Below are 26,805 nucleotides of genomic sequence, written 5' to 3'. Positions count from 1 at the left end.
AAATGGCTAAGGACTTTACATCTCCACAATGAATGTTTGTTAAAAATAAAAAAACAAGGTGTGTGATGCGCATGGTACCAACTACCCATGATGAATGTAATCATTATACACTGCAACATGGACTAATAAATAAATAAAATTTTAAAAAATGAATCAAGGACCTATTTGTGGAACATTCATTTTCATCTCTGAAATTACAGTTTTCTGTTTGTTCCTCAGTCCAGGTACCAATTAAAGTTATTGCAAAAGACACACAGTCTATAGAAATGGAAGAGTCTCTCTTTGAGAAAGACTTCACTGAGGAGGGAAAGGGCTATATTGCTGCCTTAAGCAGCTAAGATTAGAATTTACATTTCCCTCTCACATGCACAAAGTATGAAATAACTTCTAACACAGAAGTAAATAACTCATTGGCATTAGACTATTGGTAAGGCTTTTGCTGGCAAAGACACCCTACAATTACTTAGGACCACATACAGCTTGACCCTTCCGGCTCACCCCTTTTACCTCTTGTTAGCAAAAGCCAGATCTGTGCAACTTGTCCAATACATTACGAATGAACCAATCCAAGCCACTGTAGAGAACGTGTTTTCCCCTTAGTTAAAATTCTTTAAGGATGGCCCACCTTTCCAGAAGAGGAGAAGGAGGCCTTGAGTTTTACCTGCAGTGACTTCCCTCAGGACGCACAGTCAGTGGGGGAGAGGGGCAGCAGTTTAACCCTTAGGTTCCTCCTCTAATTCCTATGATCTAGACACCCACTTCTTTCCTCATAGCCACACCTCTTCATTCCCTAGTCTGGGGATGGACACAAAGGTGGCAGCATCTGACCTGCCGGGTACTTACAATACTCTACACGCACTGATTCTATTGTGTTCCTATGTTTTGGCCGTGTCTCCTCTAATGTCTCTGTAAGTTTTCAGGAACACGTATCATCAGCTTCAGACTCTACAGAACTACAATGATTACAAGGACTGAACCAAGAAGCTGTAATCTCTAAAACATACTAATCAGATGCAAAAGTTCTGGGCAATCTATCTCAGGGGACTGGGAGGGAACTGTAGGCCACAGGCTAACCGAGCTTATTTATTAAGCAACATTGTATTTTTTTAGACTTCTACAGAAATTTGCAGGTTTTCTTTTTTCTTATTTTAAAAAATACTATAAAATGATTTTTACATACTATCCAATATAGTCAATGAAGCAGATATTCTCAAACAATATTAATGGAGAAAAATAAGCTTCTTGGATATGATTTATCAATATCTAAACATTTTAAATTGTTATCCCAGCAATACCCATTGTCAGATTAGCTCCTAAAGAAATAACTGGGATAGTTCAAATACACCCCAAAACTTTTACCATTGACGTAGAATGAGCTGATAATCTAAATCCAAGATTCCAGATTCCTACAACAGGGTCTGGGTCAGCCAACCCCATTCTTTCTTCTATGTTTCTTACTGATTTCATTTTAAAACAGCAATTTCTTTTCCCATTTGAGCCAATTAAGATTAGCCCTGTGAGTGAGTTACATACCTTTATTACATGATGCTTTTCCTCGAACACAGGGATCTTAAACATTTGGCACCAGTACGTCGTACCCTTGTTTGGGATGGGGACCTGTCTTAATAAAAAGGGCAGAGAGAAACAAAGTCACATTCTGTTGACTTGCTGTTAAATGCAGTAATATGAAAAAAGAGTCTTCTACTTGGTCATTAAACTCATCCCCACAATCATAAGACCTAAAGAAACTTACGTCTTGATTTACCAGGTCAAAATACGGCAAGGCTGTTGGCAACACATTCGTGTTCTCAGGGTTGAGTAACCGTAGACTCTTGGTGCCCCGGTTGGATTCATGGTACTGGGGGCCGGTGTCTCCCACATCCTCCTGGTGATAGGCCCAGATCACTCTCACCGTGCTATCCTGATATCCAGAAATAGGCATGTTATGTCGCCTAAGAGCAGTTTCCTGATCACTTACTCGAGTGTAAACAATTTATTTAAAGCAAAATATAAAAGTGAAGAAAAGAGAATAATATTGACATTTGGAGTTCTTGACATGATGTATCATTAATTTCATGCATTGGGTGCGTGATTAAGGGTGCAAACAGGTCAGATCATTTACAGAAGGAGTCATATTTCTCAGCGTGGAAGTGTTCCAAAGCAGAGTGAAAGATGATTGTCGTAGGAACTATATTCACCCATGGGACAAGAAGAAACCATGGCCATGCCAGAATGCTCAACTAGCAACTAATAATTACCAAGCAAAAATTCCTATGAAGCAGCAGAGACTTTGAAAAAAAAAGACCTATTTAATATAATGGGGATTTTAGTATAAATAAACAAATAGAGTGAAAATTAAAATTGCCATGACTTTTCACAGAGTTTTTCTTAGGCACTGGTCCAGTCCCATGTATGAATTTACAGAAATGGAAATACAGAAGAAATTGTCTGGGTTTATGTATTACAATGTAGTCAGTCCACACAATCCCTTGGTGAATTCTGGGAGTCTCAAAGGACTAGCATCTCCAACTAGGAAAAGTATTGTGAGGTTTTCCACAGAGTCACCAGAAGACATTGCCCAGTGGGCTGTTGGGCTAGAAAGGTTTGCTGGGATGTAAAGAAAACTGTTCCGTCCTCCCACAAAGAAAGGTGTTTTTGTCAAATCTTTGTAATAAGAACTTCGAGAATAGAAAATAAAAGCTATTTATTTTAAATGTTCTCTTTGCTATATTCTTTCTCAATGTCAAATAATTATAACTATAATTATTATTCTAATTAAAGCATAATTGCACTGTGTATCAGATAAAAAGTGATCTATGTCTTAGCATGTGCTTTTTTTCCTGCCATTTTCACTCATTTTTCTGAATGTTAATCAAAATTATTTCAGATTTTTTATATTGCCTTTTTATCAAATAAAAATAACTTGATTGGCCTGTATAAAATGAAATTGTTGCAAGCAATTTTTGGACCTTCCTGAAGTGCCACATGAATTAAATATCCTCTAAACATTTCATTTGCATACACAAAATGATATTAATTTTTGCATGATATCTGAAAATGAGAAATCTTGTATCATATACCAGTAGGCTTGATTTTAGTTATTTACAAAGATGAATCAGTTACAAATCACATGAAAGCTATTCCAATTTTTTTTCATGCAGTAAATTTCTTCAAACTTTTAGCTATCAGCTATTTTTGAATTTTATATAGAAACTAAAACGCATTTATGAGTAAAAGCACACAAACTTTAAACAGCTCCTCAGAACATCAAATTCACATATAAATTACCTTTACTGAAATGTATAGGTTTAGTTTTTTGGGAGGAGAAGGCATTTCTAGAGATTCAAAAATATTCCTGAAGATGATGTGACTTTTTTCAAAGATTATCTTTCAGTGTTTATTTTTATTTCTGTAAAATGTTTCCCAAACACAAACAATTTATTCAAGCTTGGATCCACTTATACTCTCCTTACCGTTATACTCTTGTCATTTATGTCACATGTATGCAGTTCTCTGGTAAATTCAATTATTGTGTGTGTATCATTTTCCATGGCATACTCCAGGTGGTAATCTTGCTGGGTGTCTTTTTTCAACTCTTTATTTGCATTTGTAAAATAGTCCTGTGAAAACATGGAAAGTAAAATTCAGGATATTCTAAAATCAAAGTGTAAGGATTTTAAGAGAATTTACAGGAACTTAAAGCTTCATTTGGGGTGTGCTTACTACAAACATCCTTTATTTAGACTATTTTTGTAAATCTTGAGAATTTCCAACAGGGAGGAACAAATTACTCTAACTAAAGAATCAATTATAAGAAACTAGTTTACAGGAGACTAGTTTGAGGAGAAGTCAAAGTAGATTATAATATCATAAATAATCCAAATATTGAACAAATATTTGAAGTCACTGAGTACTTTACCTTCACTGAAAGAAGAAAGAGGGGAACTTCTGCACCACGTAATGTCCACCCCCAAACTAAACTGTCCAGTTAGCAGCCAAGCCAGAGGGCACTTTCTGTTATCAGGCCCTCACCATCCATAAAAGCAGAGACCCATAGGAGAGGGTACAGGTTGCTTCAGGTGATGTGTTAGTGGCACATGCTGATTACGATGAAATGCAATGACATATTCTTCAAAGAAAGGAAATGAGTTGAATTATAAAATACCGAATAACTCAAGAAGTTCTGAGTTTGTGGATTAACAATAACCTGTGTACTAAATTTCTTCTGTGGTGTCCACCACTTCCGGGAGGCAGACAAGTCCGACATAGAAAGCATGGACTTTGAATCAAAAGGCTAGGCTCGGACTCCCAGCTGGCCAGCTGGCTCCCACAACATGAGTCTTGTCCAATAGCTGAAGCCAAACTGTGAGAGCTTCAGTTTTAATATTAAACAAATGGACATAATATATATCTTTTTCATTGATTTTAAAAGATGAATAAATGAAATAATATGGCCAGTTGTATGTTTTCCACTCATTCTATGTTTGAGAAAATGTAATATACAAGGTCTTTAAATTATGAAGGTCAAGTGATTGGCATTTGACATTTTTCCTTTAATTTTAATTTAAGAATAAAGTTTAAATTTAAAAATAATTGTCAAGTGCATATAAATTTTGACATCCAAAGTCACATATTCCTTAATATGTGAAAGTCCCAAATTGCTTGCAGTGCGGAGTCTAATCCTTCTTCACCCTGGTAACAATAATGACAATTTATGACTATGCCCTGTGTATCAGGACTTGTTACATGTATTAATTGATTTAGTTTTTTATATTGTGTCTATGAGATCAATTATATTTCCATTTTGCAGATGTAGACACTCAAGCAACATGTCCAGGACTATACAATTGTTACATACACAACAGTCAAGCCCTGGCAATCTGATCCAAAATCTTTTCTTCTCCCCATTTGCACTGCAGTGCCCATTAGTTAAATGAGATGGGTCCATTTATTTTTGTTGTATTTTTTTTCTGTGCCTAGCAACTAGTTATATCAGTTTTGTTTTACATAAAATCTTCTACAGTTAAAGTTAGGGTTTGAGAAAACTTTTATTATGAAAATCAAGTTGTAATTGGGAAAACAATTTAAATGCAATACTCATGATAGTGTGATTTTCCCTTTTTTATCACATAGATTTTTGGTATGTAAATGAAATAATGCCTATGGGCAAAAAGAGATTTAGATCAGTTAACTGAGCCCTTATGCTGAACTCATATTTCATTACATTATTCATGCAATTATAGTTTTTGCAAACACAAACAGTACAATATATACTGCAATCAGTTCAAAGAGTGGAATAATCATGCTAGTACATTTCCAAAACCATCAATTCCATAAAGTATCCATTTTGCTTGCCAATTTTCCATTCATTCTATTCCCATTTAAGAAATTCCTTCCAATTTTTCATCTTTTCCTGGCTGTCCAGATAACTTAGCTCTGAGAATAAAGGATGAGATTCACTCACCTAATGCTAAAGATCCAGTTGAGCTCATCTACCTTTTGCAAACCAATGAATACCTCATAATCAGGAAGGATAACTGCCAATTATGCCAGAGCTCTAGACTCCTAGGAGAATTTGCTATCCAAAAGAAGCTGATAATGATAACCCCAGTGTTATGGTTTATATCTAGATGTCCCCCCAAACTGTAATGCTCTCCTCAGTGGGGTTTATGGAAGGTATTTGGATTACGGGATCACAATAACTGCCTTGCTGTTTGGAGCTCAGTCTTATATTAGAAAATACAGGTCACCAGGGGTGTGACCTAAAGGAGTGGGTCTCCCTCCCTCACTTCTCCCTTGTTCTGAGAAAGTAGTTTTTTTCTACCATTCCCCATGGCCATGCTGTTTCTTCTTTAGAACCAGCCAACCATGGACTGAAACTTCTAAAAAACATGAATCAAAAATAAACTTTTCCTGCTTTAAGGTTTTTTTTTCTTTTTTATCTTTGAAGTTGGATCTTTTTACTTTTTGTTTTATGAAAAATAAAATTTTATAAAAAATAAGAAAATTACAATAGCTAATACATATTTATCATTATGTTCAAGGTAGTCACTCAGAGTATAAGACATAAACCACAAGAATTCTTACAAAAAAAGAAAAGATAGTAACACAAAACTGTCTTTTCAATGAACTCAGGTAAGTGAGACAAATTAATGTGCATATGAAAATGTTTCTGAAACAACAGAAACAATCTGCTGGAAGATAAAATAGGTACAATTCTTGAAGACATGGTTATATGCAAGGAATTTCTGAACAGAACACAAGAAATAATACCAGAGTCAACAAATGGGATTATATATCAAATTAAAAAGCTTCTGGACAGCAAAGGAAGCAACCAAGACAGTGAAGAAACAATCTAAAGAATGAGGAAAATGTTGGCAGCTAATCCATAGACAGAAGATCAACAGTAAGAACACATAAAGAACTAAAACAATTAGACTCCCCAAAATAAAAAGCCAATCAAAAATGGGCAACTGAAATAAATCAACAGTTCTCTGAAGAATTACAAATGGCCAGCAGATATATGGGGAAAAAATGCTCATTATCTTTGGTCACCAGAGAAATGCATGTTAAAGCTCCACTGACACACCATGTTACTCCAAGAAAAATGATGATGGTCAGAAAATCTAACACTAAATGCTTTAAGCTTTGAGTGTTGGGTATCATTTCTGATGATATGAAAGGAAAAATGATTAAGATACTCAATGAGGAAAAATGTAGCTGGTTCTTGTTAAATCTGATACTGAAATGTGAACTTACTTAACTACCACTATAATTCCATTATAATTTTTTGCACTTTAATTCCATTATAATCAAAATGTTTTTATGATCTATTTTAGAGATACCTTCAGTTTTGATCATAGTATATATCTCAGTCATCTGAGCAGTTTTATTATTTACCTGAGATGGACACTTCCTAATAGTTGGAAATCCATGTTAACCCTTCATTTTCCAGAGACCTCCCAAAACAAATATTCTAAATCTCTTTTACGTAAGATTCCAAAATTTACCACCACAGTTTATGGTCTCACTTCTGACTTCATAGAAAAAAATTCAGCCTTGATAAGTAAGGGTTTTTATTCTGTCTCCTTTCCATCTTAGAAAATACCCACTTTATGAAATCATAAAATATAATAGAAAGTAGGAAAAGAAAAAAATTAAAAACTTGAGTAAAAATAAATAAACATAAAAATGAATGAAAGGAAAGACATTACCATAGATTGCAAAGACATTAAAACTTAATAATAATCTGACCACCTTTGTGGCAAAAATAGATAATTCAGATGAGGAATAAAGTCCTTGAAACACACAAAGCAGTAAAATTCATTCAGGAAAATACAGATATTCTGAATAGTCCTACAACTTACTCATATATTTTTAAAAAAAACTCCCTATAAAAATTGTAAGCCAATATGCTTTTACTTGGAATTTTATTAAATATTAAAGAAGAGATAATGTTGATTGTTGACAGATTCTTCCAGAAAATAAAAGAGGATGGATGACTTTCCAACTCATTTTTTGACTACAGCATTACAAATAGTTAAAGACCTTATGAAAAATTTCAGACTGATATCTCTTACGGACCTAGATAGAGATTTCTTTAAAAATATAAATAGACATATCTCTTAGCAAATAGGACTTCGCAATATGAGAAGGATAAGATATCATGGCTATGAAGAGTTGTTTCAACATTAGAAAAATCAATCATGCAATTTATCATATTGAAAGTCTAAAAAATTTACACAATAATCTCAAATGCAGAAAAAAAGAACAGATTCATGGCAAAGATCTCTCAGCAATGTAGGAATAGATGAATTCTTGTCCAGATAGCATCATACTTAACAATGAACAACTGAATTCTTCCCACCAAGTTGAGGAAGTTCTTGGAACAGGGCTTCCACATTCTCTACGCACAGTAAACTCCTTGGCTGTTTTCTGCCTCTGACAGTTCATCTCGGTTGTTCTCTGGCTCTGTTTTCTCCTCTGTTTCCCTAAGAACTTCACAGTTCTGTTTTGACTTCTGATCACCAAACTTCTTTGAAAATCTTGCCTATTCCAAGTTTCAGATCATTACCTTTATCTGAAGACTTTTCACATTTCCAGTCATTGTGCTTGCAAATTCTACTATCATTTCAAGTGCAATAAATAAAAATGGTACACCTGATGATGGTACGCCCCATTATGGTACACCTGATAATGGTACACCTGATGATGGGAAACTTGGAATAGTCAAGATCACCCTCAAAAAATCATCCTCAGTATGTCACTGGATTTTATTCAACAATATATTGTATAACTTCCTAAAATCCAGATATTCCAGGTTCCTGAAAATTTGGCCTATCCTAGCCTTTTAGGCTAGATTAAACCTATTATTAATCTTGCTATTTGACCTCCATTTCTATGTATCATTCCCCAAATACTCAATCTTTTTCCAGGTCTTTGTTTTTGTTCAAATTCTTCTACTCCATCTTCCCTACTCTCTTCGTGCAGCTAAGACACCTTTTCCACTAACTTCACATGTTGAATCTCTTCCTTCCCTTCAAGGTTCATAATGTGTTTCTTCTATGCAGTTGCCTTTAATCAATGAATCAATTTGACCAGGAGTGACTGTTCCTTTTCTGAAACTTTATTCTTCTATTTATGTTCCCATGTTGCATGTGATATATATTATCTTCCCAACTGTGTGGAAACTGACTTGAAATACTTTCACTAATCGAATTATAAATTTATACATTGGGACTGCATAGTTGTTTGCATTATAAATAGAAGCCCCCCAAAGTAAGACAACAGATTAGTTTCCCATCTGCTTTCAATTGCATTTACATATGGTTAAAACCTGGTATAGAATGTGTCTAACCAGATGCCACAAGAAACTGGGGTCTGCATGATGTGCCATGGAGACCCAGCTAGCACAAAAGCCCAGAAACATGGTGACACACTTTAGCCTCTATACAGACAAGGACCTCAGGAGACAGACCTTGACATTTAGAAAAAAGAATTTATGCAAGGAAGAACTCTGAATTCCTTTTACACAAGGAGGGAATTTTCTGCCTATTCTAAAGAAACAAGGAAAGAGTAGATGAGAGAAGAAAGTCGTGTTTCGGAATGTTTATATCCTCAGTACCAAAGAGACTGATTTGCATATTTAAAACACTGTTTTAAATACATGTACAGAAAAGAAGCACTGTCTCTTTCCTGCATGAGCAGAAACAGTAATTGTAATAATAAAAGAATATAAGAAAACCAGGCATGCTGGCACACACCTGTAATCCCAATACTCGGAAAACTGAGGCAGGAGGATCGCTGCAAGTTGGAAGCCAGCCTGGGCTACAAAGTGAGTTCAAGGCCAGTCTGACCCACTTAGTGAAACTCTGTCTCAAAAAGACACACACACAGAATGAGAGAACTGCCATCTGATGCACACATATTTCTCAGTGCTATCTTTTTTCTTCCTTCTATACCAATAAAATACAGGGACAGTGATTAAAGAGAACCTTAGTGGTTTCAATATTATACAGCAAAGATGGCATTTTGATCAATCTTAGAAGCACAGTTAAGGGAAATAAAAGCAAAGAAAAAGGCAAAATAATATCTGAGTTCAAAATTTTGTGCCATTCAACTATTCTTATTGAGAGAAAAGTAGGAAAAAACAGGAAGCCACTCAAAAACCATCCTTGAAATGATCTGTGTTAAGATTTAGAGTAAATTGAAATGCTCAATGAGTTTAAGAGTTTCCTGGAAGTTTGACAAAGGTAGACATGTTATTCGAGTGGATAATCAAAGGGGTAGTGATTGTGCTTTTCTCGTCTATCAGGAAAAGAGAACTAAAGAATGGAATTGACACAGAAGAATACTGACCAGTTAAGGGTTTGAATAATTATGATGTCACCTAGAATCTGATGTTCAAGAAGTGATACTATATATTACTTATAAGATGTGTGAGGAAATTTCACAGTTCATTTTTATTCCATCTGATTTCCACATTTATGGGAATGAAATCACACCTTTCCCTTTTCCATTTGTTAAATGGACCCAAGTGTGGCTCTGGGGTAAGCAGGGGGAAGGATTCCATCAATGGCCATCTTCCTAGGGAGCTTCTTCTCATAGGACCTAAAAAGTAAAGTAGGTACATTGCCCACTCATGATGCATAATCATTGCTTTGTTCTAATGTCACAGCCACTATAAAATCTTAGTAGTGTAATATATGAAACAAACATAAATATATAAATGTAATGTGCAATAGTGGTAATTAAAAGCAATTTGAGTTTAAGGATTAATTTTTAAAAATAGGCCAAATAGGAATAAGAGGGTTAGGGAATCACAGTATCATGATTCTATAAAATTTTTAGAAGAGTTAAGTAAAAATATGTAGATATTTTAAAAGTAAATATAAAAGCTAACATGCAAATATCATGCTTCTTGGCACCGAGTTTCAATGTTCTGCCAAGTGCAATATGAGTCGTGTTACCCTACATAAATGGTTTTATATGAACCTCAATCACATTCTAACTCATATACCTGATTCAGAGTCAGCATGGATTGTCATTCAGGCATTATTTTTTGTTTTTAATGTGATGTATTATGTTGATTATATACTTAGCTTGTTTAAATCTTTATGAATAAAATATTACCTATTACCCTTGAAAACCTGTTAATAAACTTCAATAAGAAAATAAATCCTCAGCCATGTCAAAAAATACTTCTCTGACTTCCAAAAGAGGAATAGCTCAAAAATTTAACATCAAAAAGTTAAACAGCCCAATCAATAAGGAGACAAATGAATTGAACAGACTCCTCTCAAAAGATGTTCAGATGGCTAATATGTACCTGAAACAATAGTCAGCATTTTTAGCTGTTAGGAAAACACACAACAAGATTACACTGAGATTTCATCTCATCCCAGAATGTCTATCATCAAGAATATAGAAAACACAGTTGGGTGTACTGAAATCCCAAAACTTGGGAGGCTGAGGCAGGAGGATTGCTCTGAGTTTAAGGCCAGCCTGAACTACATAGAAAGTCCCTATCTAAAAAAAAAATAATATAAATTAATACAGCCACTATAGAGGGTCCTTAAAAGTAGAGTTCTCATTTGACCCAGCTATACCCATTGTTGGTGTATGCAGTACCTGGAGGAATTAAAGTCAGCATACAGTAGGGATATCCACATATTCATGCCTATTGCAGCCAAAGTATGGAACCAGCCGAAGTGCCAATGAAAATGTGGTATGTATTTTGCAGGACAAATGGATGGAATTCGAGACAATCGGGTCAAGCAAAATAAGGCAGACCCAGAAAGAGAAAATTCCCATGTTCTCCCTAACATGAAGCATCTTAAAAAAAAAAAAAAAAGGTGAAGTGAGACTGTTATTAAACAAAAGGAAGAGAGTAAAGAGCAGGAGGGCCGGATATGATTGAAGGATAGTCTATTCATTTATACCCAGTATGTGGAAAAATTAATAAGCACTAATAAAAAACATTTCTCCCCAGACATGTTTTCAGAGATCACTTTTCCTCTGGAACATTTTGTGCTCTGAAAAAAGTTGTGAAATATATAACACGATTTCAAAACGCTGTGTGGCAAGAGCAGAGTAAGTTATCATCAACAGAATTTGGCAGGAAGTTGACATTCATCACTGAACAAGACGGCACAGACACTGTGGCTTTCACAGTAAGATAACAGCCCCAAACGGGGGCTTTGATAATTCACAAGACTGCTGCTGTGACCTCTTGTTCTATAACGTGATTACGCAGATGTTAAATTGATTCTCACTTATTGTCAGTTCTCTCCGCCCTCTTCAATAAAAATATCTCCTACAGACCAGAGCTTTGACTGATGCTGTGTTAAACAGGATGAAATGAAAACGCCTCTGTGTGTAATGAAACAAATGAATAGGCTTTCGATCAGCCTGGAGTGCGGGAGGCAAGCACAGCTGCGGGGAGATCCTTGGGAAAAGTGCTACCATCTGCCTCCTTTTCTCAACAGGTGCCTGCAGTTTGTCTTGTTTTTCTCAATCGCAAAAGCCATGTTACTTCAAACATTTCTGTTTCTACTATCAATTTGTATAATAAGTGCTCTGGTGGTTTAATAATATTGATGGTACAACCATAAATGTTTTGCATAAAGGAGAATCTTTGATCCTAAAAAAATCATAAAGCTGTCTATGCAAACTATGGAAACAATCTTCAGATTTCAATGAGTTTAAAATGTTATTCCTTCACTAATCTTAGAAATCTAAGAGGACTGTCAAAATAGAAAGGCTTTGTGTTTTTAGGAACCATAAAACTAAAATGCTGAGTCTAATAAGGGATGTGGGAAATCCCTACCAGAATACCTAACATGACCCCACAGCTTGCTTTCCAATAAGAGGCCACCTGAGCCATCTGTGTACTCTGTAAGTGTCACCTTCTGAAACACACATCCTACATGTTTTCCCACAGGCTGTCATCTCCTTTTAGTTTTCACATCAAATAATTTAATACTTAGCACTAAGTATAGAGCAATCAGGCGCTCTATAATAAAATCAAAACTCTCATTCTTCATCTTTAATACACTTCAACAGAAAAATAATCCTAGATCCCACCATTCAATTAACACTATTTTGTTATCACATTATCCCATCATCTGCATTTTAAGAAAATCTTAGAAGAGTTTTCTTAACTACCCAGGACTTATTTTTTGCAAGGAATAAAAAGTGTGGTAGAGGCTGGTTTCTTTTTTCTTTTCTTTACAACCTCTTTTCCCTTCTTCTCCCCCATCTCCCTCTCACCCTTCTTTCTTTCCTTTTCCCTCATCCTAGACTGTGTTAGAGTGTGAGCGTGAGTGTGTGCATGCATGTGTACAAGTGCTAACCACAACCATACGGGAGTCTCCTAGAAGTTCCACTGCCTCAATTTTCAGAGGTAGCAGAAAACGGGAAAAGTGATCAGGCTCAGGATGAGTTAGGAGAAAGGATTATCCAGATAGGAAGGCGGGTTAATATACAGGGTAAGAGAAGACAAAGAAACAAGAATGAGCCCTAAGGTTTGACTAGAACCTTCAAGAAGTGCCATTTACTGAGCTGGGAAAGGTTGGGTAGGAAACGGGAAAACGGTAAGGTCAGGATAAGTTTGAGAATCTAACTGTTGAGTTGGACAGCGATGAGACAGAGACTGTGGCTTTAGGTCAAAGCAATGGGCCAACAAGAGGAACACAGAAACTTCCCAGCTTTACACATGGCCTTGTTCTTCAAGCCCTCCAGATTCTTGCTTTTGGGTGAACACAAGTGGTAAAACATTTTCTTTGTCAGGTTTCAAAATGAATATATATCCATAATACCTAATTTAAATGCATTATGAAATTTATGACAGGAAAAGAGTGAATTAGTCTTATGACATTATAACAACTAAACACAGCCTTACAGAGACTAAGCGAATTTCTTGAGGTAAGTTTTTGAAACAATAAATACAGTTTCACAGCAGCTAACATCTTCATTTCAGTTAAAATGTTGAGTATTATTCACACTAACCTGAACGCTGCACAATCCTGGCTCCCACAACAGAAGGGTGAGGATGAGGGGCAGAGTGTCTACAGCAGTGTGTAGGCCCTGCATTAATCCTCAATACTACAAAAAAATTGGTTTTAAACTGTTTCAAGAGATGATCACAGGGTGTTTAGCACCAGCGGTGACCTTACTATCTCACAGGGCAGCGGCCCTGTGGTTGTCAGAAAGGTACTACTTACACTAAGCTAAAATCATGGACTCTTTAATGTATGTTACATGGGTTTTTTCCTCTTTCTCTCTCCCCCTCTCTCTGCCTAACAGGTTAGTATTTAATATGCATTTCTTAACAAAGGCTGTTCAAAGACAATGACCATGTCTTTCTAGATGTTCTTCTTCCAGGCAAAACATTACCAGCTATTTTTCAGTCCTCAGGTAGATTTCTAGAAGGTTCAACCAGTCTTGTAATCTTCCTTTACAACGCTCCATTCAGCAACATCTCCTTTAGTAGCGCTGTTTCTAGAAGGAACCCTCTGGTGTGATCAAATTAGGACAGAACTATGCTGACATTGTATCCATTGATACTAACATAGAGATTATGGACCAGTACCATGTATTACACTCCAATGTTTAGCAGTTACCCCACAAATGAGCTGAAAATGAGCTAACATTTAGGCCTTTTCCATATGAATTAAACAGTACATTTACACATTGTGTACATATAGAAATAATTTTTAATTAAGTCGTTAAATTTTACTTCTGTACTCAATGACTTTTTTTAACTTTTAGTTTCCCTTCATTATTTTAATATAATGCCCCATGTTTTAAATTATCATTTTATATTCCAATGTAGCCAGCCTGTAATGTGTTTTTATTATGGGTGCTAAACATTTATCATTATAAGGAATTCAGTTTTATTAATCTATAGTCTACAAGGATAACATGAGAAGCCAAGAAAAATGCCTTCCTATCACAGCGAGGCACCATTTATTTAATACCCTAACCTGCTTGAAGCAAATAAAATGCAAAACACTATGCAATCTTGCCTTATAAGTTATCTTCATTGAAATGATGCTGGCCTCTAGTCACTGGTGCTTGAAAAACATTCAAAAACAATTAAAAAGTATCCTCTGATATTTTACGTATCCTCTGATACTCTACTTAAAGAGTATCCTCTGATATTTTTTTAAAAATTTCCATCTATCTTAGCTATGAATACAGTTATGGCGCACTTTTTCCCAAGATAAAAAGCTGGGATAGCTGTCTTCATGTACTCTCCTGACAAGTCTTACAGTTCACTAAGTGGCTGATTCATCATGGTGATAACTCATTCACTAGTGTTTCAGTGCCTCCCAGACCTGTCTAAGTGTTTTACAAGACTATTTCACTTAATCCCCACAAAGACCCACGAATTACAGGCCATAGTTTCCCATCTGCACAAAGGGAAACTGTCACTTGGAGAGTTTTAAGGAGTCTGCCAAGAGCCACACAAGGACTAAGCAGCAAGCAGGACTGGGATGCAGACCCAGTCTAGAAGGTTTCCTGCTCTTAACTGCTCAGCAGTTATTCAGCAGGTATTTCTTGAGCATCTGCCAAGCACATGGAAATTCTCCTGGTACTCTGGGAAGACTTGGCAGCCCTGGCACAGTTATTAACTTGCAAATCCATCCATGCCCTAATAAGATACTAATTACCCATCATTCCTGTTACTCTTCTTCCCTCTGCTGTAACTGTAGCTCGGGGGAATTTCACTGCTTATTAGCAGCCGTGGAGGACAGGCAGGGAACAGAAAAAATACCATCAATTTGTGTAAAGAAAGACACTTGAGAATCTGCTCAAACACAAAGGAAGATAACTTTGCTACATGCATTCTAGTCAAATTATTTTAGATCAGAACACTTCCCTTGGCTTAAACACAAGAATCACCTGGGACTTTATTAATGAACTGAAATAATTTTTTGTTACCCCGTGACATGCATAACGGTAAATTTTGGACTCTAGGCAAACAGGCCTGCTGCCTAGAAGTGCAGCAGCCGGTACCAGCAAACGGTAAGTGCAAATGCCCTGGGGAAGGAGGCAAGGAGTTCTGGTTCACCATACTTTCCAACACACTTCTACTCTCAAATGAAAAATGGCTGTTCTTGTCTCAGCATGTAAATTTGAGGAAATATTTAGAACTATCAACAAATCATTAAACTTGCCTCAGAAGTGTTCCCATGCCAGGACCCTACACTACTTCTCTATTTTCAGAAAAGTATGACTAAATGTCCAAGTATATGCTGGTCCTTGCTTCAAATACCAAAGGGCCACGCTGAATGGCTCTGGATGGAATCCTGCTTTGTATGCCACACCCTGGGCCTGGAATTTTCTGAGTTTCTTCAGGCTGAGTCACGTGATTCCTAGCAAAGAGCCCAATCACATAAAGCCAGCAGTTATACTTGCTGGCATCCCTAAGAATTTGAAATGTGTTGCTACTCCGATACAAGTGAGTGGTACTGCACTCCCCTGGTTTGGAGGGGGGAGCCTGACCATGGAAATTTTTTAAAAGGTCCTCTAATCATTTTACATGTGGGTAAGTTTAGGAATTGCTGACATAGATTAGGAAGTAACCTGCCCAGTTCTCAGTTCTCTGTCAGCTCAGGACTGCAAGTGCCATAGCATGAATCCACCCTTGTCCTGGCTATGGGTCAAAAGTGTTCTAGGTACCTAAGGTGCCAAAGGTCTGGGTCTCATGGTTGTGTCTACCAGGAGGTTTCTTGTAAAAATGATGTTTTCTATGCATAAACTGTGCAGAGAAATTTTAAAAACAGCAATTCAGTTTTTTTCTAAGACATTGAGGTTTCCAAGTTTTCATTAAAAAAATTTCAAGAAAGACCCGATGTCTTTCCCAAGTAAATGTTGATGAATTGATCTACCTTCTGTGTTCTTGACTATTATAAAGATGAGAAAGAATCTAGAATATAAGAGAAAAACATTCACACACAGTACCAAGAAAAATGCTTACCAAAATTACCAACTAAAGTTTGAGTGATTCTGGTGGAGCTTAGTAAACACTTGTGTACAAACACCACAGAAAAGGAGGAGAGAGCTCATGCAGTTAGACATATTTTTTAAAATACTGTATTTTATCCAACTAGATAGTTTCCTATATTTGAGATCTTCTGGGTAGTTCTCAGATGCCCATGCTGACTCTCCCCGTAGCATGTAATATTTTGAATGGTAAATACGACTATTAATTTCCAAAAACAACCTTTAAAATTCAGAACACTTGTTTTTCTTCATGTTTTGATTTTTAGCATCCTAATCAAAAATAACCATATGACCACTATTTACCATACCACTCTATTTTAACTCTCTACTCAGCACTTACCACTTTCTGGGACTTTTCTTTTTTATTTATGTGTTTGCAGCTATGACTTAGCAAAATATGGTTCCAAATTACCCCTGATTTTATCTCATCCAATGATGTAGTAGGGGCATTTAGAATTGTCAATAAATACCCATTTAGTGCTGGGTGAGTTAATGAATGGTCACTCTGGCATTTTCTGCCTGTCTGTGAATATTTCGCTAAAGCAGCCATGTGAAAATCACAAGCCTGGAGCACAGTACTTGCCCATCCACAAAATGGGAGAAATAAGGTGTTGAGCTCACAGGACTATTGGGAGAATCAGAGGAAATACAGCCCATTTCATGGACCTCAAGATGTAGAGGATAGGTTAAGAAACACCACTATAAAGACATCACAGCATAGAAATCTATGTGTATAACATTTATAATGAAACAAATGTAGCAAGAAAAATACCATGATTTTATCAGTTTAAAATGTATCTTATTACACATGCTCTTTCATTATTTAGGAAAAAAACTGATGTACATTTTTATGGAAGCTTCTTATGAAAGAAGCATGTGCCTCAAACCAAGACTCAGAGGAAATAAAGGTAAACTGCACACCTCTGGGTCCTCCCTTCATGAGCCACTAGATAGTAACTAAGGTCCAGTCACCTCACCCACAAAACTGAGGGAGAAGGAAGAGGGTAAGAGGCTTAAGGGAAATCCCCCAAGCTCTGATCTGTTAAGAGGCACAAGGTAAATAAAACATTAACATTTAAGAAAGGCATAAAGATTTTCTCATAATTTTGGCTACATTTAATGAATTAGAAAAACCTTGCTTATAAATTATATTTGATCTGTACATTGTTTGTGTAGCATTCAGATATATTATCCCAAACCTGCAGTAAACAAAAAATACCCATTTAAGGTTATTTTTGCAGAAACCTTTGCAAATATGCTGTACATTACCCTTCTGAGTATATATATATATATATATATATATATATGTGTGTGTGTGTGTGTGTGTGTGTGTGTGTGTGTAGATATATTCTGCTGCTTAAAATTTTTTTTACTAGTGATTTATTTTAAATTACAATAGAAAGCATTGTGAGGCTTCCATGTGGAAAAAATGGATTAAGCATTTCCAGAAATAAGACGATGTGTAATGAATTCATCTCTCTTGCCAACAACTTTATTTTAATAGGACACCATTACAGATGATGAACCAGTAAACCACCAGCCAGTTCCTTTGAAGTGGACCCCTGCTTCTCCTTCTAAGACTTCAGGAGCGTGCCACTGGCCACCTAAAGCCTTGAACCCTATTTGGCAATTCAGGCACATTGCTTCCTTGGCTGTCAGGCCTGCTGACTTCCTTGTACTAATTACAAAAATCCACTGCCCAAGAGAAGTACACAGCTGAAGAGCATCATCATGTCTCAGAACACTGGCGTGTGTGTCCCCATTACTAATGCACCAAGCATGAAGCTTGGAAAGGTCCCCTGTCATCTGGAAATTGGGGGGCATCATCCCAAGACATAAATATCTCTTAACAAAGCACCAGCTGAGTTGTGTCAGGGCTGCACACTTCCTTGTCTTTCCCATACAGCTTTCAATTTGCTTTCCAAACATTTCTTTGTTGCATTTGGCTAGGGCACGCTTTAAAAGAAGCACATCGTTAACCACAAAGAATGCTCACTGTTTTCTGTGATTTCAAACCAGCTCTAAGCACTTTCTCAGTGAGCTGCCCGGCAGCAATTACCCTGCTGCTGAAGATACTTCTAGGCTCAGAAAGGCTTCAGTTTCTGAGACAGCCGACAAGCAGGACTCTAACAAATGATGACATATGTTTGGGTCGCCTTTCACTAGATGCCTGCCCCTGGAGGAAGGGTGAATCCATTTTTGTGCAAATTCCACAGGCGCATCTGACAATGCCGCCCTCTTCTCTCATTGACACAAACTGGGCATTCATTCATTCGGTGGATTACTCGCCTCAAATGGGCACTCACAGTTGCTAAATGCTGTGTCAAAAAAGGGCAAAGAACAAGGAGAGGACAGGAATCCATCAGGGAAATGAGAGTTGAACTGATTTCACTGTGACAAAACCGTGAGGTTTCGAAAAGCTAACAGTAAAGGATAAACTGCTTCCCGCCTCCAGCCCTGGTCCTTCTGTGAAAGACAGGGTAGTAACTGACCTCCTAGCATCCAGAGGGGACATTTTCACAAGTGTAAGCTGCTCCAGAATGACAGGGCCCATAGACTGCACGTCTACTGGCTCCACTTCACCACAAGAGCATCTCCGTCTTTTCTTTCCTGCCTGGATAGTACCTGGTCGTGCAGGCTTTGCGGGGGGGAGGGGGGGGATCTCTGGGCAAGCTACAAACTGGGCTCAGCAAATTTTCACAATGACAGCTATAGTTTTAAGACCAGCTTTTAACTCTTAAGCCTACATACAAATGTCACACTGCCCTCTGTAGGTACTCTTCTGGGTCTAAGTCTGATTAGGGATGGCCAACTGCAGACCTTAGGAGTGGACACAGTTCAGAGCTCTCACTCCAGAGAGGGGATGAGGGGAGGGAAAACAGGAGGGTGGTTAGGGCCTGGGCCATAATTGCACCACAAGACTGGCTGAGGATCCAGCCAATAGCCAGTCAGATACCCAGGCGAGCAAGCATACACCTTGGAGCTGGCACCAAGCAGAGCAGAAAGGGCTGTCCTCAACAAATCCTGCTCCTATTACAGATTTTTGCACAAAATAAGGGTTACTGTGTTAAAGTGTTATGTGCTGGGGCAGTTTGTTACTCAATGATGGTTGATAGACAAAGTAATGAGCAAGGCACCTTGATGCTAAATCTGATCTAAAGAGAAAATGGGACTTGCCTCTTGGCTTTCACTGATTTTCATAATTTTGGCTTATTTTTCATTAGTCTTGGTTTTTTCTTCTTGGTTTCCGATTGTGACATCTTACGATCTGTTTCAAGTGAAATTGCACGTGTGTGTGCAGTTCAGGCACACCTCAATTGTTGCCAGTATTTAGTAACTATAAGTTTGTTTCACACACATACCAACAACAAGCACAACAGAATAAAAACTTCTGCCTTCCCTGGCACACAAGACAAAAGACAGGGCCGGCGATGCTGTATTTGCCTTCCACTCTAACAATAATTCTCAAGCAATTCAAGCCCTCCACACTCTGTTGCATCCTGCCATTCCTACCCATCCCAGATCACTCTTAGATTTCCTTCCTGACCTTTACAGTCCTTCTGCTTTGTGGCAACTATGTAGCCAGCAGTTCTCTACCTGGTTAATTAGAATTTACTCTGAAGTAGCCCCTGTGGGAAAGAAGAGTTTGAGGTAATTTGAAAAATAAAATCAGAATCATAAAAACTTCAAGTTTAAAATGAAATTCAAAAAGATCAAATAAAGTACATAGGGCAAAGCCACCAAATGCAGTGAGAGGGCTGTCACCTCAGGTCACAGCCCATAACCTGCCACCACTGTCCACCCCTTGCAGGCTCCTGCACTGGCATGAATACTCTAGGACTCACCACTTTTTGCAAAAGTGTGTTATCACTGGGAGCAAAGTTACACAAAGTCCAAAGTCTACAAATAAAAATCACAAAAACTACATTTACAATCCTACTTACTTTTATATAGTTGATTAAAACACCCTTATCATACTAGTGTATAAAGACTCTCAAATAGTTTCTGAAGAGAGTTCAATTTCAAGCACACAGTGGGCAAAAGAATCTCCAAACCTGGATGATCCTGGTGAAACTGAAACCTATCTTTTTTTTATTACATCATTTGGTGTCCTTTCTTAATATTAAAGAAATTTTAAGTAAATTTTCAGTCCACTTAACTGATTAGTGTCATTCTATATGTCCTAAAATGAAGGACATGTTTCAGGAAATGAAATGGTAAAGTATGTCAGCCAGAGTAAATGATTAACCCTTACATATCAAAAGGATTATATCTTGGAAGGAGTAGAAAATGTCAGAGAAATCCCATTTCTTGCTTATTGAATATGAAAATATCCATTTCTAATTTATCTTACAGTACTATCTATTTACTACTTTGGGAAATCCCAATTTAAAAAGCACTCAAGCCTTTTGTGGTTTCTATAAAGAACCACCAATAATGGGAAAATCTTCTATAATATAATAGAGTCTATTTACAACACAGTGTATAGGTCCTGCTAGGGTAAATGGAATCATGATTCTACTCAATTTTTCAATGGATATCCAGTTGGATAGGCTTTCTGGAAATGCTACTCTTTTGACAAAATTAATAAACATTAACTTTCAATCTGTTCCCTGCTATGTAATAGTACCATGGTAAGATTTGTCATGTTCTTCTCTACAAAACATACACGAATAACTGAAGAATATATTACACTCCTCACTCTACAAAAATATATATAAAAAACTAGTTGAACTAGTTGTTTAAATAAGGTTGAACTAGCTGTTTAAATAAGGTATGCTTTATTTTCTATCACAGCAGAGGAAGTCTAGTCAAGCTTGAATTTGGGGTGGAATCCTCACCTAACAAATGTAAAGTCTGAGATGCTACAGTGGCAGAAAAATTATTCATCAGTGAATGTGATCCTCATAAGACTTCACTTTACTGGAGTTAAAACATGCTTATTAAGGAAGGAAATGATTAATTTCCTAAAAAATAGACAACTGGGCAGCTTTGAGCTTTTAGTGAAGACTATTACTTTATTTCTAGCCAAAGTCAATAACTCAGTGCCAGAATCTAGGGTTCAAATGTTAGGACATCACAGTTAGAACATTGTGGAGCTCGAACTTTAAAGTCAGGGATAAAATTACTGAGAAATACACTCTGAAATCCATCGGGAACATTGATTTTAATACTATCAAACCCTTAAGACAACCTCTGGACAACTAGAGTATTCATCTGGACTTTTGGCAGAGGGCAGTATTTCTGAAATAACTTCCATAAGTAACAGGGTATGCTTCCTGGAGATCCAAACGTGGGTCACAGTCACACTTCACAGGACCTCACCACCCAAGTGTTCTGGGTCTCTCTCTCTCTCTCTCTCTCTCTCTCTCTCTCTCTCTCTCTCTTTCTCTCTTTCTCTGTCTCTCCACCCTCATTCTCTGTGTGTCCCCCTCTCGCTCTCCCTTTCTTCGTCTCCTGTGCATAAAAGCATTTATGAATGGACATCAGTACTACTGCAGTCCCCTCAAAGCAAATCGGCAGCAAAGCAAAGCGAATCCACTTTCGTTGTCAATTAAAGCAAACAAGCACGCGCACACACACACACACACACACACACACACACACACACACACACACAATTATTTGCCACTGAATAGGGGATTTCGCCCGGGGGACGTTCACTTAGAAGGTCTCTGAACTGGGGCCCGACCAGCACACTCCCTTGTGCGTCTTAGGGACCCTGATCCACCTCTCTGCGGGATGTCTGACCTCCGCCTCCCAGGGGCTCCGGAAGAGAAGGGACTCTGGAAGACCCCCAAACGCACCAAAGCAGACAGCAGGATGGCGGGGTGCTAAGCTTCCCGCCCCTGCCCCTCCTCTCGCTTGTCCGTTAGCTCTCCGGGCCAGGACCCCTCCTTTCTCGCCAGGGACAGGAGGGCACCGGCAGGTGTTGTCGGTGCAGGACAGCGAGCGGCCGCGGGGACAGAGCGCTCAGCTCCCGGGACGGACCCTCGGGGTGCGCGGCCGGGCGTCCCGGACCCCGGTGGCCGTGACGGCACCGCGGGGACCCAGCGGCCCCAGGCAGCCCAGACACCGCCCATCTCGCTCACCTGGAGGTAGGGCCGCCCGTGGGCCACGCCGCCCACCACGATGTCGGCCGCCGCCATGGTGCCCGCGGGCGAGAAGCCGAAGCCCACGTAGCCGGCCGTGCGCACCTCGAGGCGGAAGGCGAGGCGGCCGCCCCGCGGGCCCCAGCCCAGCCAGTACCTGCCCTCGCCGTCCAGCATCGCGCGGCGGGGGAGGGACCCGAGGGACCCGCCCGAGTCCCCCGCCGCCGCCGCGGGGAGCAGCGCGCACAGCACGAGCAGCGGACACCCGCGCATCCTGGGCCCGCGCGCACCTGGCTGCAGCCCGCGGACTCGGCGGGCGCTGGGCCTGGGACCGCCCCGCCGCCAGGAAGGAGGGAAGGCACCGGGAGGGAGGGGACGACGGGGGTGGGTGGCTGGATCTCCCCGCACGCCGGGTCCGCGGCCTCCAGTCCGCAGCTAGAAATCCACCTGCCGCTCGACCCCCCGCCGCCGTCCCTGGGCTGGGGGTTGGTGGGAGGAAAAGCCAGGAGCACCCTGGAAAGAGACAGAGGAAGAGGCAGAGGCCCAGAAGGGGCGGCCTGGGCCGAGGGGAGGAGCAGGGGCGATTCCTGGGGAAGCCCGGGAAATGGAGGAGTGGAGAAGCTGGTGCGCTGGGAAGTGAAACAGAGGGTCCTCCGGCAGCCCCAGCGTCCCTGTGTCCTGGCTGTGGATTCTCTCGGGCCGTGGTACCCAGCGACGCCCACACCCACGGAAGGACAGATCCACCTACCCGGGGCGCTTCTTTCGGTCTCTGATGCACAGAAGCCCCAAAGCTTTTCCTTCCTGAAGGGAGTCCGCAGAATACTTGCCTTCCACCTGGGCTGGGTTGGGTTCCAGTGGGCAGGATAGAATCTACTGCTTTGCCATCAGGAGTGTAGATCAAGTTTGATTTTCTCATTAAACTCGTCCCCCCCCCCAGTAATAGTATACATTTAGCCGGATGTCTTGGTGCACCCCTGTAATCCCAGCACTGGGAAGGCAGAGGCAGGAGGATCATCGCAAGTTCGAGACCACCCTGGGCTACAAAGTGAGCACATGGCTAGCCTGAACTGCATAAGGGGACCCTGTCTCAAAAAGACGAGTAACAACAACAACAACAATAATAATGGTACACGTTTGCAGTCTGTAATAACTACATTCATCGTGGGGAGTTGCTGCATGTACACATCTTTTCTTCTTCATTACTTTCCCCACCCCATCCCTCACCATTTCTTGGTCACCTTTCCCCTCGTTATCTCTCTCGCTTTTCTTGACGTTTCATGTTCTAGGCATATCTGTGTTTGCTAAAAGTAGGTTTTGTTTAGTTTTTGCTCATACCTTTCAACAAAGCACTTCTGACTTTGTAATGCTCCATATTCAATACCACTTCGTTTATGTGTGCTCTGTATGTTTCCAAAAACATACAAACAAAAAGTTCTCAGGTGGCTCATTAAAATGCAAAAGCAAATGAGAGGAGATCTGGTGAAAAATATTAATCAGAAGATTACAAGTCCGTGCTATTAGTGTGGGCATATGGCTCCACACAATTTACCCCCACTTCTTCACCATCCACAAGTTCTATTACTGCTTTATCTTGCCTCTGACTTCTCTGCCTATAACCTTCTCATAGTTACCAGCATGCACTTGAATGAACTCTTGTCTCCTAAGGATCAAGCTCTCTGGACCACTTCTGGAAAACTACTTAACTTGGATCTGCCCAGTAGGGGATAGGGAGTTACCTGCGGAAGATTTGCCCCAAGGAGAGATTAGCCACTGGGTCCACAGATTAGCCAGTGACAGCTGGTCAACATCAGAAAAGAATGGTGTTGAAATCTTGGAACAAGGTGAGAAATAAAACAGCCTGCAACACCTTAAAAGTACCAAGGCACTGAGAATAGAAATAGCAGTGCCAGGTGCCTGAGTTCCCAGCAGGACTCAGTGAGAGATGCAGGGACAGCAATTTTCACAAAGCAGTCTTAGCCCTGGGTGTCTCCAGGCACCAGGAACTTTGCTCCTACTTGGTTTAGCCAGGCAGAACTGGGATATACAGAGAGAGGAACAAAAGGACGAACTCTAGGCCAAGAGTATGGCTGTGCACTTTGCACTTTGTGCTGTCCTGAATAGCGTTTTGCTGTACAGGGCAGAGACACTGGACATTTAGAGTATCACAACTGTAGAAGACAAACCTGACTTGTGAGCCTTCTTTTATTCCTAGTTTCAGGGGGGCTTGGAAGCAGCACATTTCTATTATCTGCTTCCTAGGGTTCCTAATATAGATCCCCTATTCACATCTAACGGAACATTTTCTATCTTGTTATGAAAATGAAATGATGCCAGACCTTCTTGTCAGCCGTTTGCCGCTCCATCACTCTGGTCTTGCTCCCCCATGAACCTTTAAGGCACTGAACTCCGGTAGGACCCTCAGTGGGGCGCTGTGCAGCTTCTTCCTATCACAGTGCCTCTCACAGTGCTTGCTGCACTTCATCTGCCTTTTCTCCTCTTTGTCCTTTGCAGGATTTTCTGATCTTCCTCCACACTTCATGGTCAGGTGACACCAGTCCCTTCTTGGTGATGCAGTGGTGCCAGAAATGTCCTGTCCAAACGACACGTGGTGCCAGGGACACTGGAGTGCACATGTGTCCTATCTCCCTGTTTCCTTCTAGTGGCTTCTTTAGGTCAGCAACTACATAGAGATGCTCATCCTTGACCCACTGCCTGGAATATGCCAGACACAAAACAAGTGCTTAGTAAATATTTCTAGAAAGGCTGAGTGGATGGCATTCTGATCCCAGTGGAAGCCCCTCTTAACAGAACTGAACCTCAGAGGAAAGCAAGAGCCCTAGACATGTTGGAGTCCTCTGCTTGCTTTGGTTTTGAGGCAAAAGTAGAAAAGACCACACACACAACTTCAGAAAAGAGAAATTCTTAGAATGTTTTTCATTATTTCATTAAGATCATGGAGTGTAAAGTTATTTCTTTTGTTGTGACTGGCATTACTTCTAAAGCTCTTAGGACTCAAGAAACATTAATACTAATGTATTCATGTTGAGATTAGATCAACAAGCAGAACATTATTAGCATAATTATTACTCAAGAGAGCTACTCTCTTAACCCAGTAACTTAAGACAAAAGAGAAACTGGTCTCTATGTGCACTTTGTAAGCATTTGAGTTCCCTGGATCAAAAGTAACTCCATGACTTCAAGTGCATGCAGGACTCAGTTACCCTCTTTGGAAACCAGGTACGCATTCGCCGCTTATCTTAAATTTGTAAGCGACACAGGAATGGGGCTGGGAATGTGGTCACTTAGCACAGAGAAGCCCTAGAATGGACTCCTGCGCTGCCCAGAAAAGTGGAGGGAGTGAGGGAGAAAGGGAAAAAAAGCACAAGCCCACTAAAAACTCAGGATTTAACACAGAGAAGAGAATGAAATCAATGATAGCAATTTTAAAAATTATTTCTGTAATTGTTTTTGTAAAATGGAACTGGTTTATTTAAAGAAAAAACTCAGGAAGTGCAGAGAAATATGAATGAGAGTAAAATAAAAAATATCACCTGAAATTCCACTATCCAAAAATAACTCTTGCATGCATTCCTGGAACATCATTGCAGAACCCAGTTCCACTTAAGTGTTAGAGGAATAGCTGTTGGGCAAGAATTTGCAAAGTAATAAATGAATTAGTTTTCTAAGACTCCACTTGAAATAAACAGAGTGACTCTACACATGCGAGTTACAATTACATCTCCTAGGCTTTTCTTCTTGCTTTGCATCCTGGGGACATATGAATAAACAGAAGAAACAAAATGAAATTAGAGATGCAGTGAGATCTTAAGTTCAAGGCTCTCCTCTAAATTACTCATTCCTAAAGTAAGTCATTTTCTCACACTTTTCAATTAGGAATTTACAATGTCATACTTACTTTGATTCCATTTGCAATCAGCCAACATGAGTGTATCCAACCTAAGCCTCCTCACCTCCAGACCCGCTGTTGTTAAAGTTTATTTAGTTTTCTTCAGTAGTCAACTGCAGGAGCTGGGAGAAGGGTGGGAGGAGGAAGACAAGGCAAAGTCTATATAAGGGTGGTTTGAAATAGGTTAGTTCTCGCGAGTGTCATAATTTTCTTGCCCACTTGCACCTAAGGCGCAGCAATAATATTAATGTTTCTAAAGTTCCTGTCTTCTATGGAGCTCAAAGACAAATATTT

At 39.4% G+C, this 26,805-nt stretch overlaps 1 protein-coding gene across 3 annotated transcripts in view; it reads right to left on the bottom strand.

Annotated features, from left to right (window-relative positions):
- Moxd1 (monooxygenase DBH like 1) overlaps window positions 1-24,982 on the bottom strand; it is a 79,272-nt gene extending 54,290 nt beyond the window's left edge. Inside the window, exons 1-4 of one of the 3 annotated variants that reach the window (XM_063233480.1) lie at window positions 24,941-24,982; window positions 3,474-3,620; window positions 1,754-1,921; window positions 1,534-1,617 (exon numbers count right to left, since the gene is read on the bottom strand). In XM_063233480.1, the coding sequence (XP_063089550.1) occupies window positions 1,534-1,617; window positions 1,754-1,921; window positions 3,474-3,620; window positions 24,941-24,967 (426 nt within the window). In that variant the 5' untranslated portion in view covers window positions 24,968-24,982. Of the gene's footprint in view, window positions 1-1,533; window positions 1,618-1,753; window positions 1,922-3,473; window positions 3,621-22,604; window positions 23,005-23,352; window positions 23,536-24,940 lie in introns of those variants that run through there. The other 2 variants (XM_063233479.1, XM_003468463.5) reach the window with 2 other exon arrangements.
- Window positions 24,983-26,805: the final 1,823 nt, after the last annotated feature.

The sequence above is a fragment of the Cavia porcellus genome, unplaced genomic scaffold, assembly GCF_034190915.1.
Source record: "Cavia porcellus strain 051 isolate PalLab524CR breed Dunkin Hartley unplaced genomic scaffold, mCavPor4.1 scaffold_22, whole genome shotgun sequence".
Lineage (NCBI taxonomy): Eukaryota > Metazoa > Chordata > Mammalia > Rodentia > Caviidae > Cavia > Cavia porcellus.
This window is presented reverse-complemented; position numbering and strand designations above follow the sequence as displayed.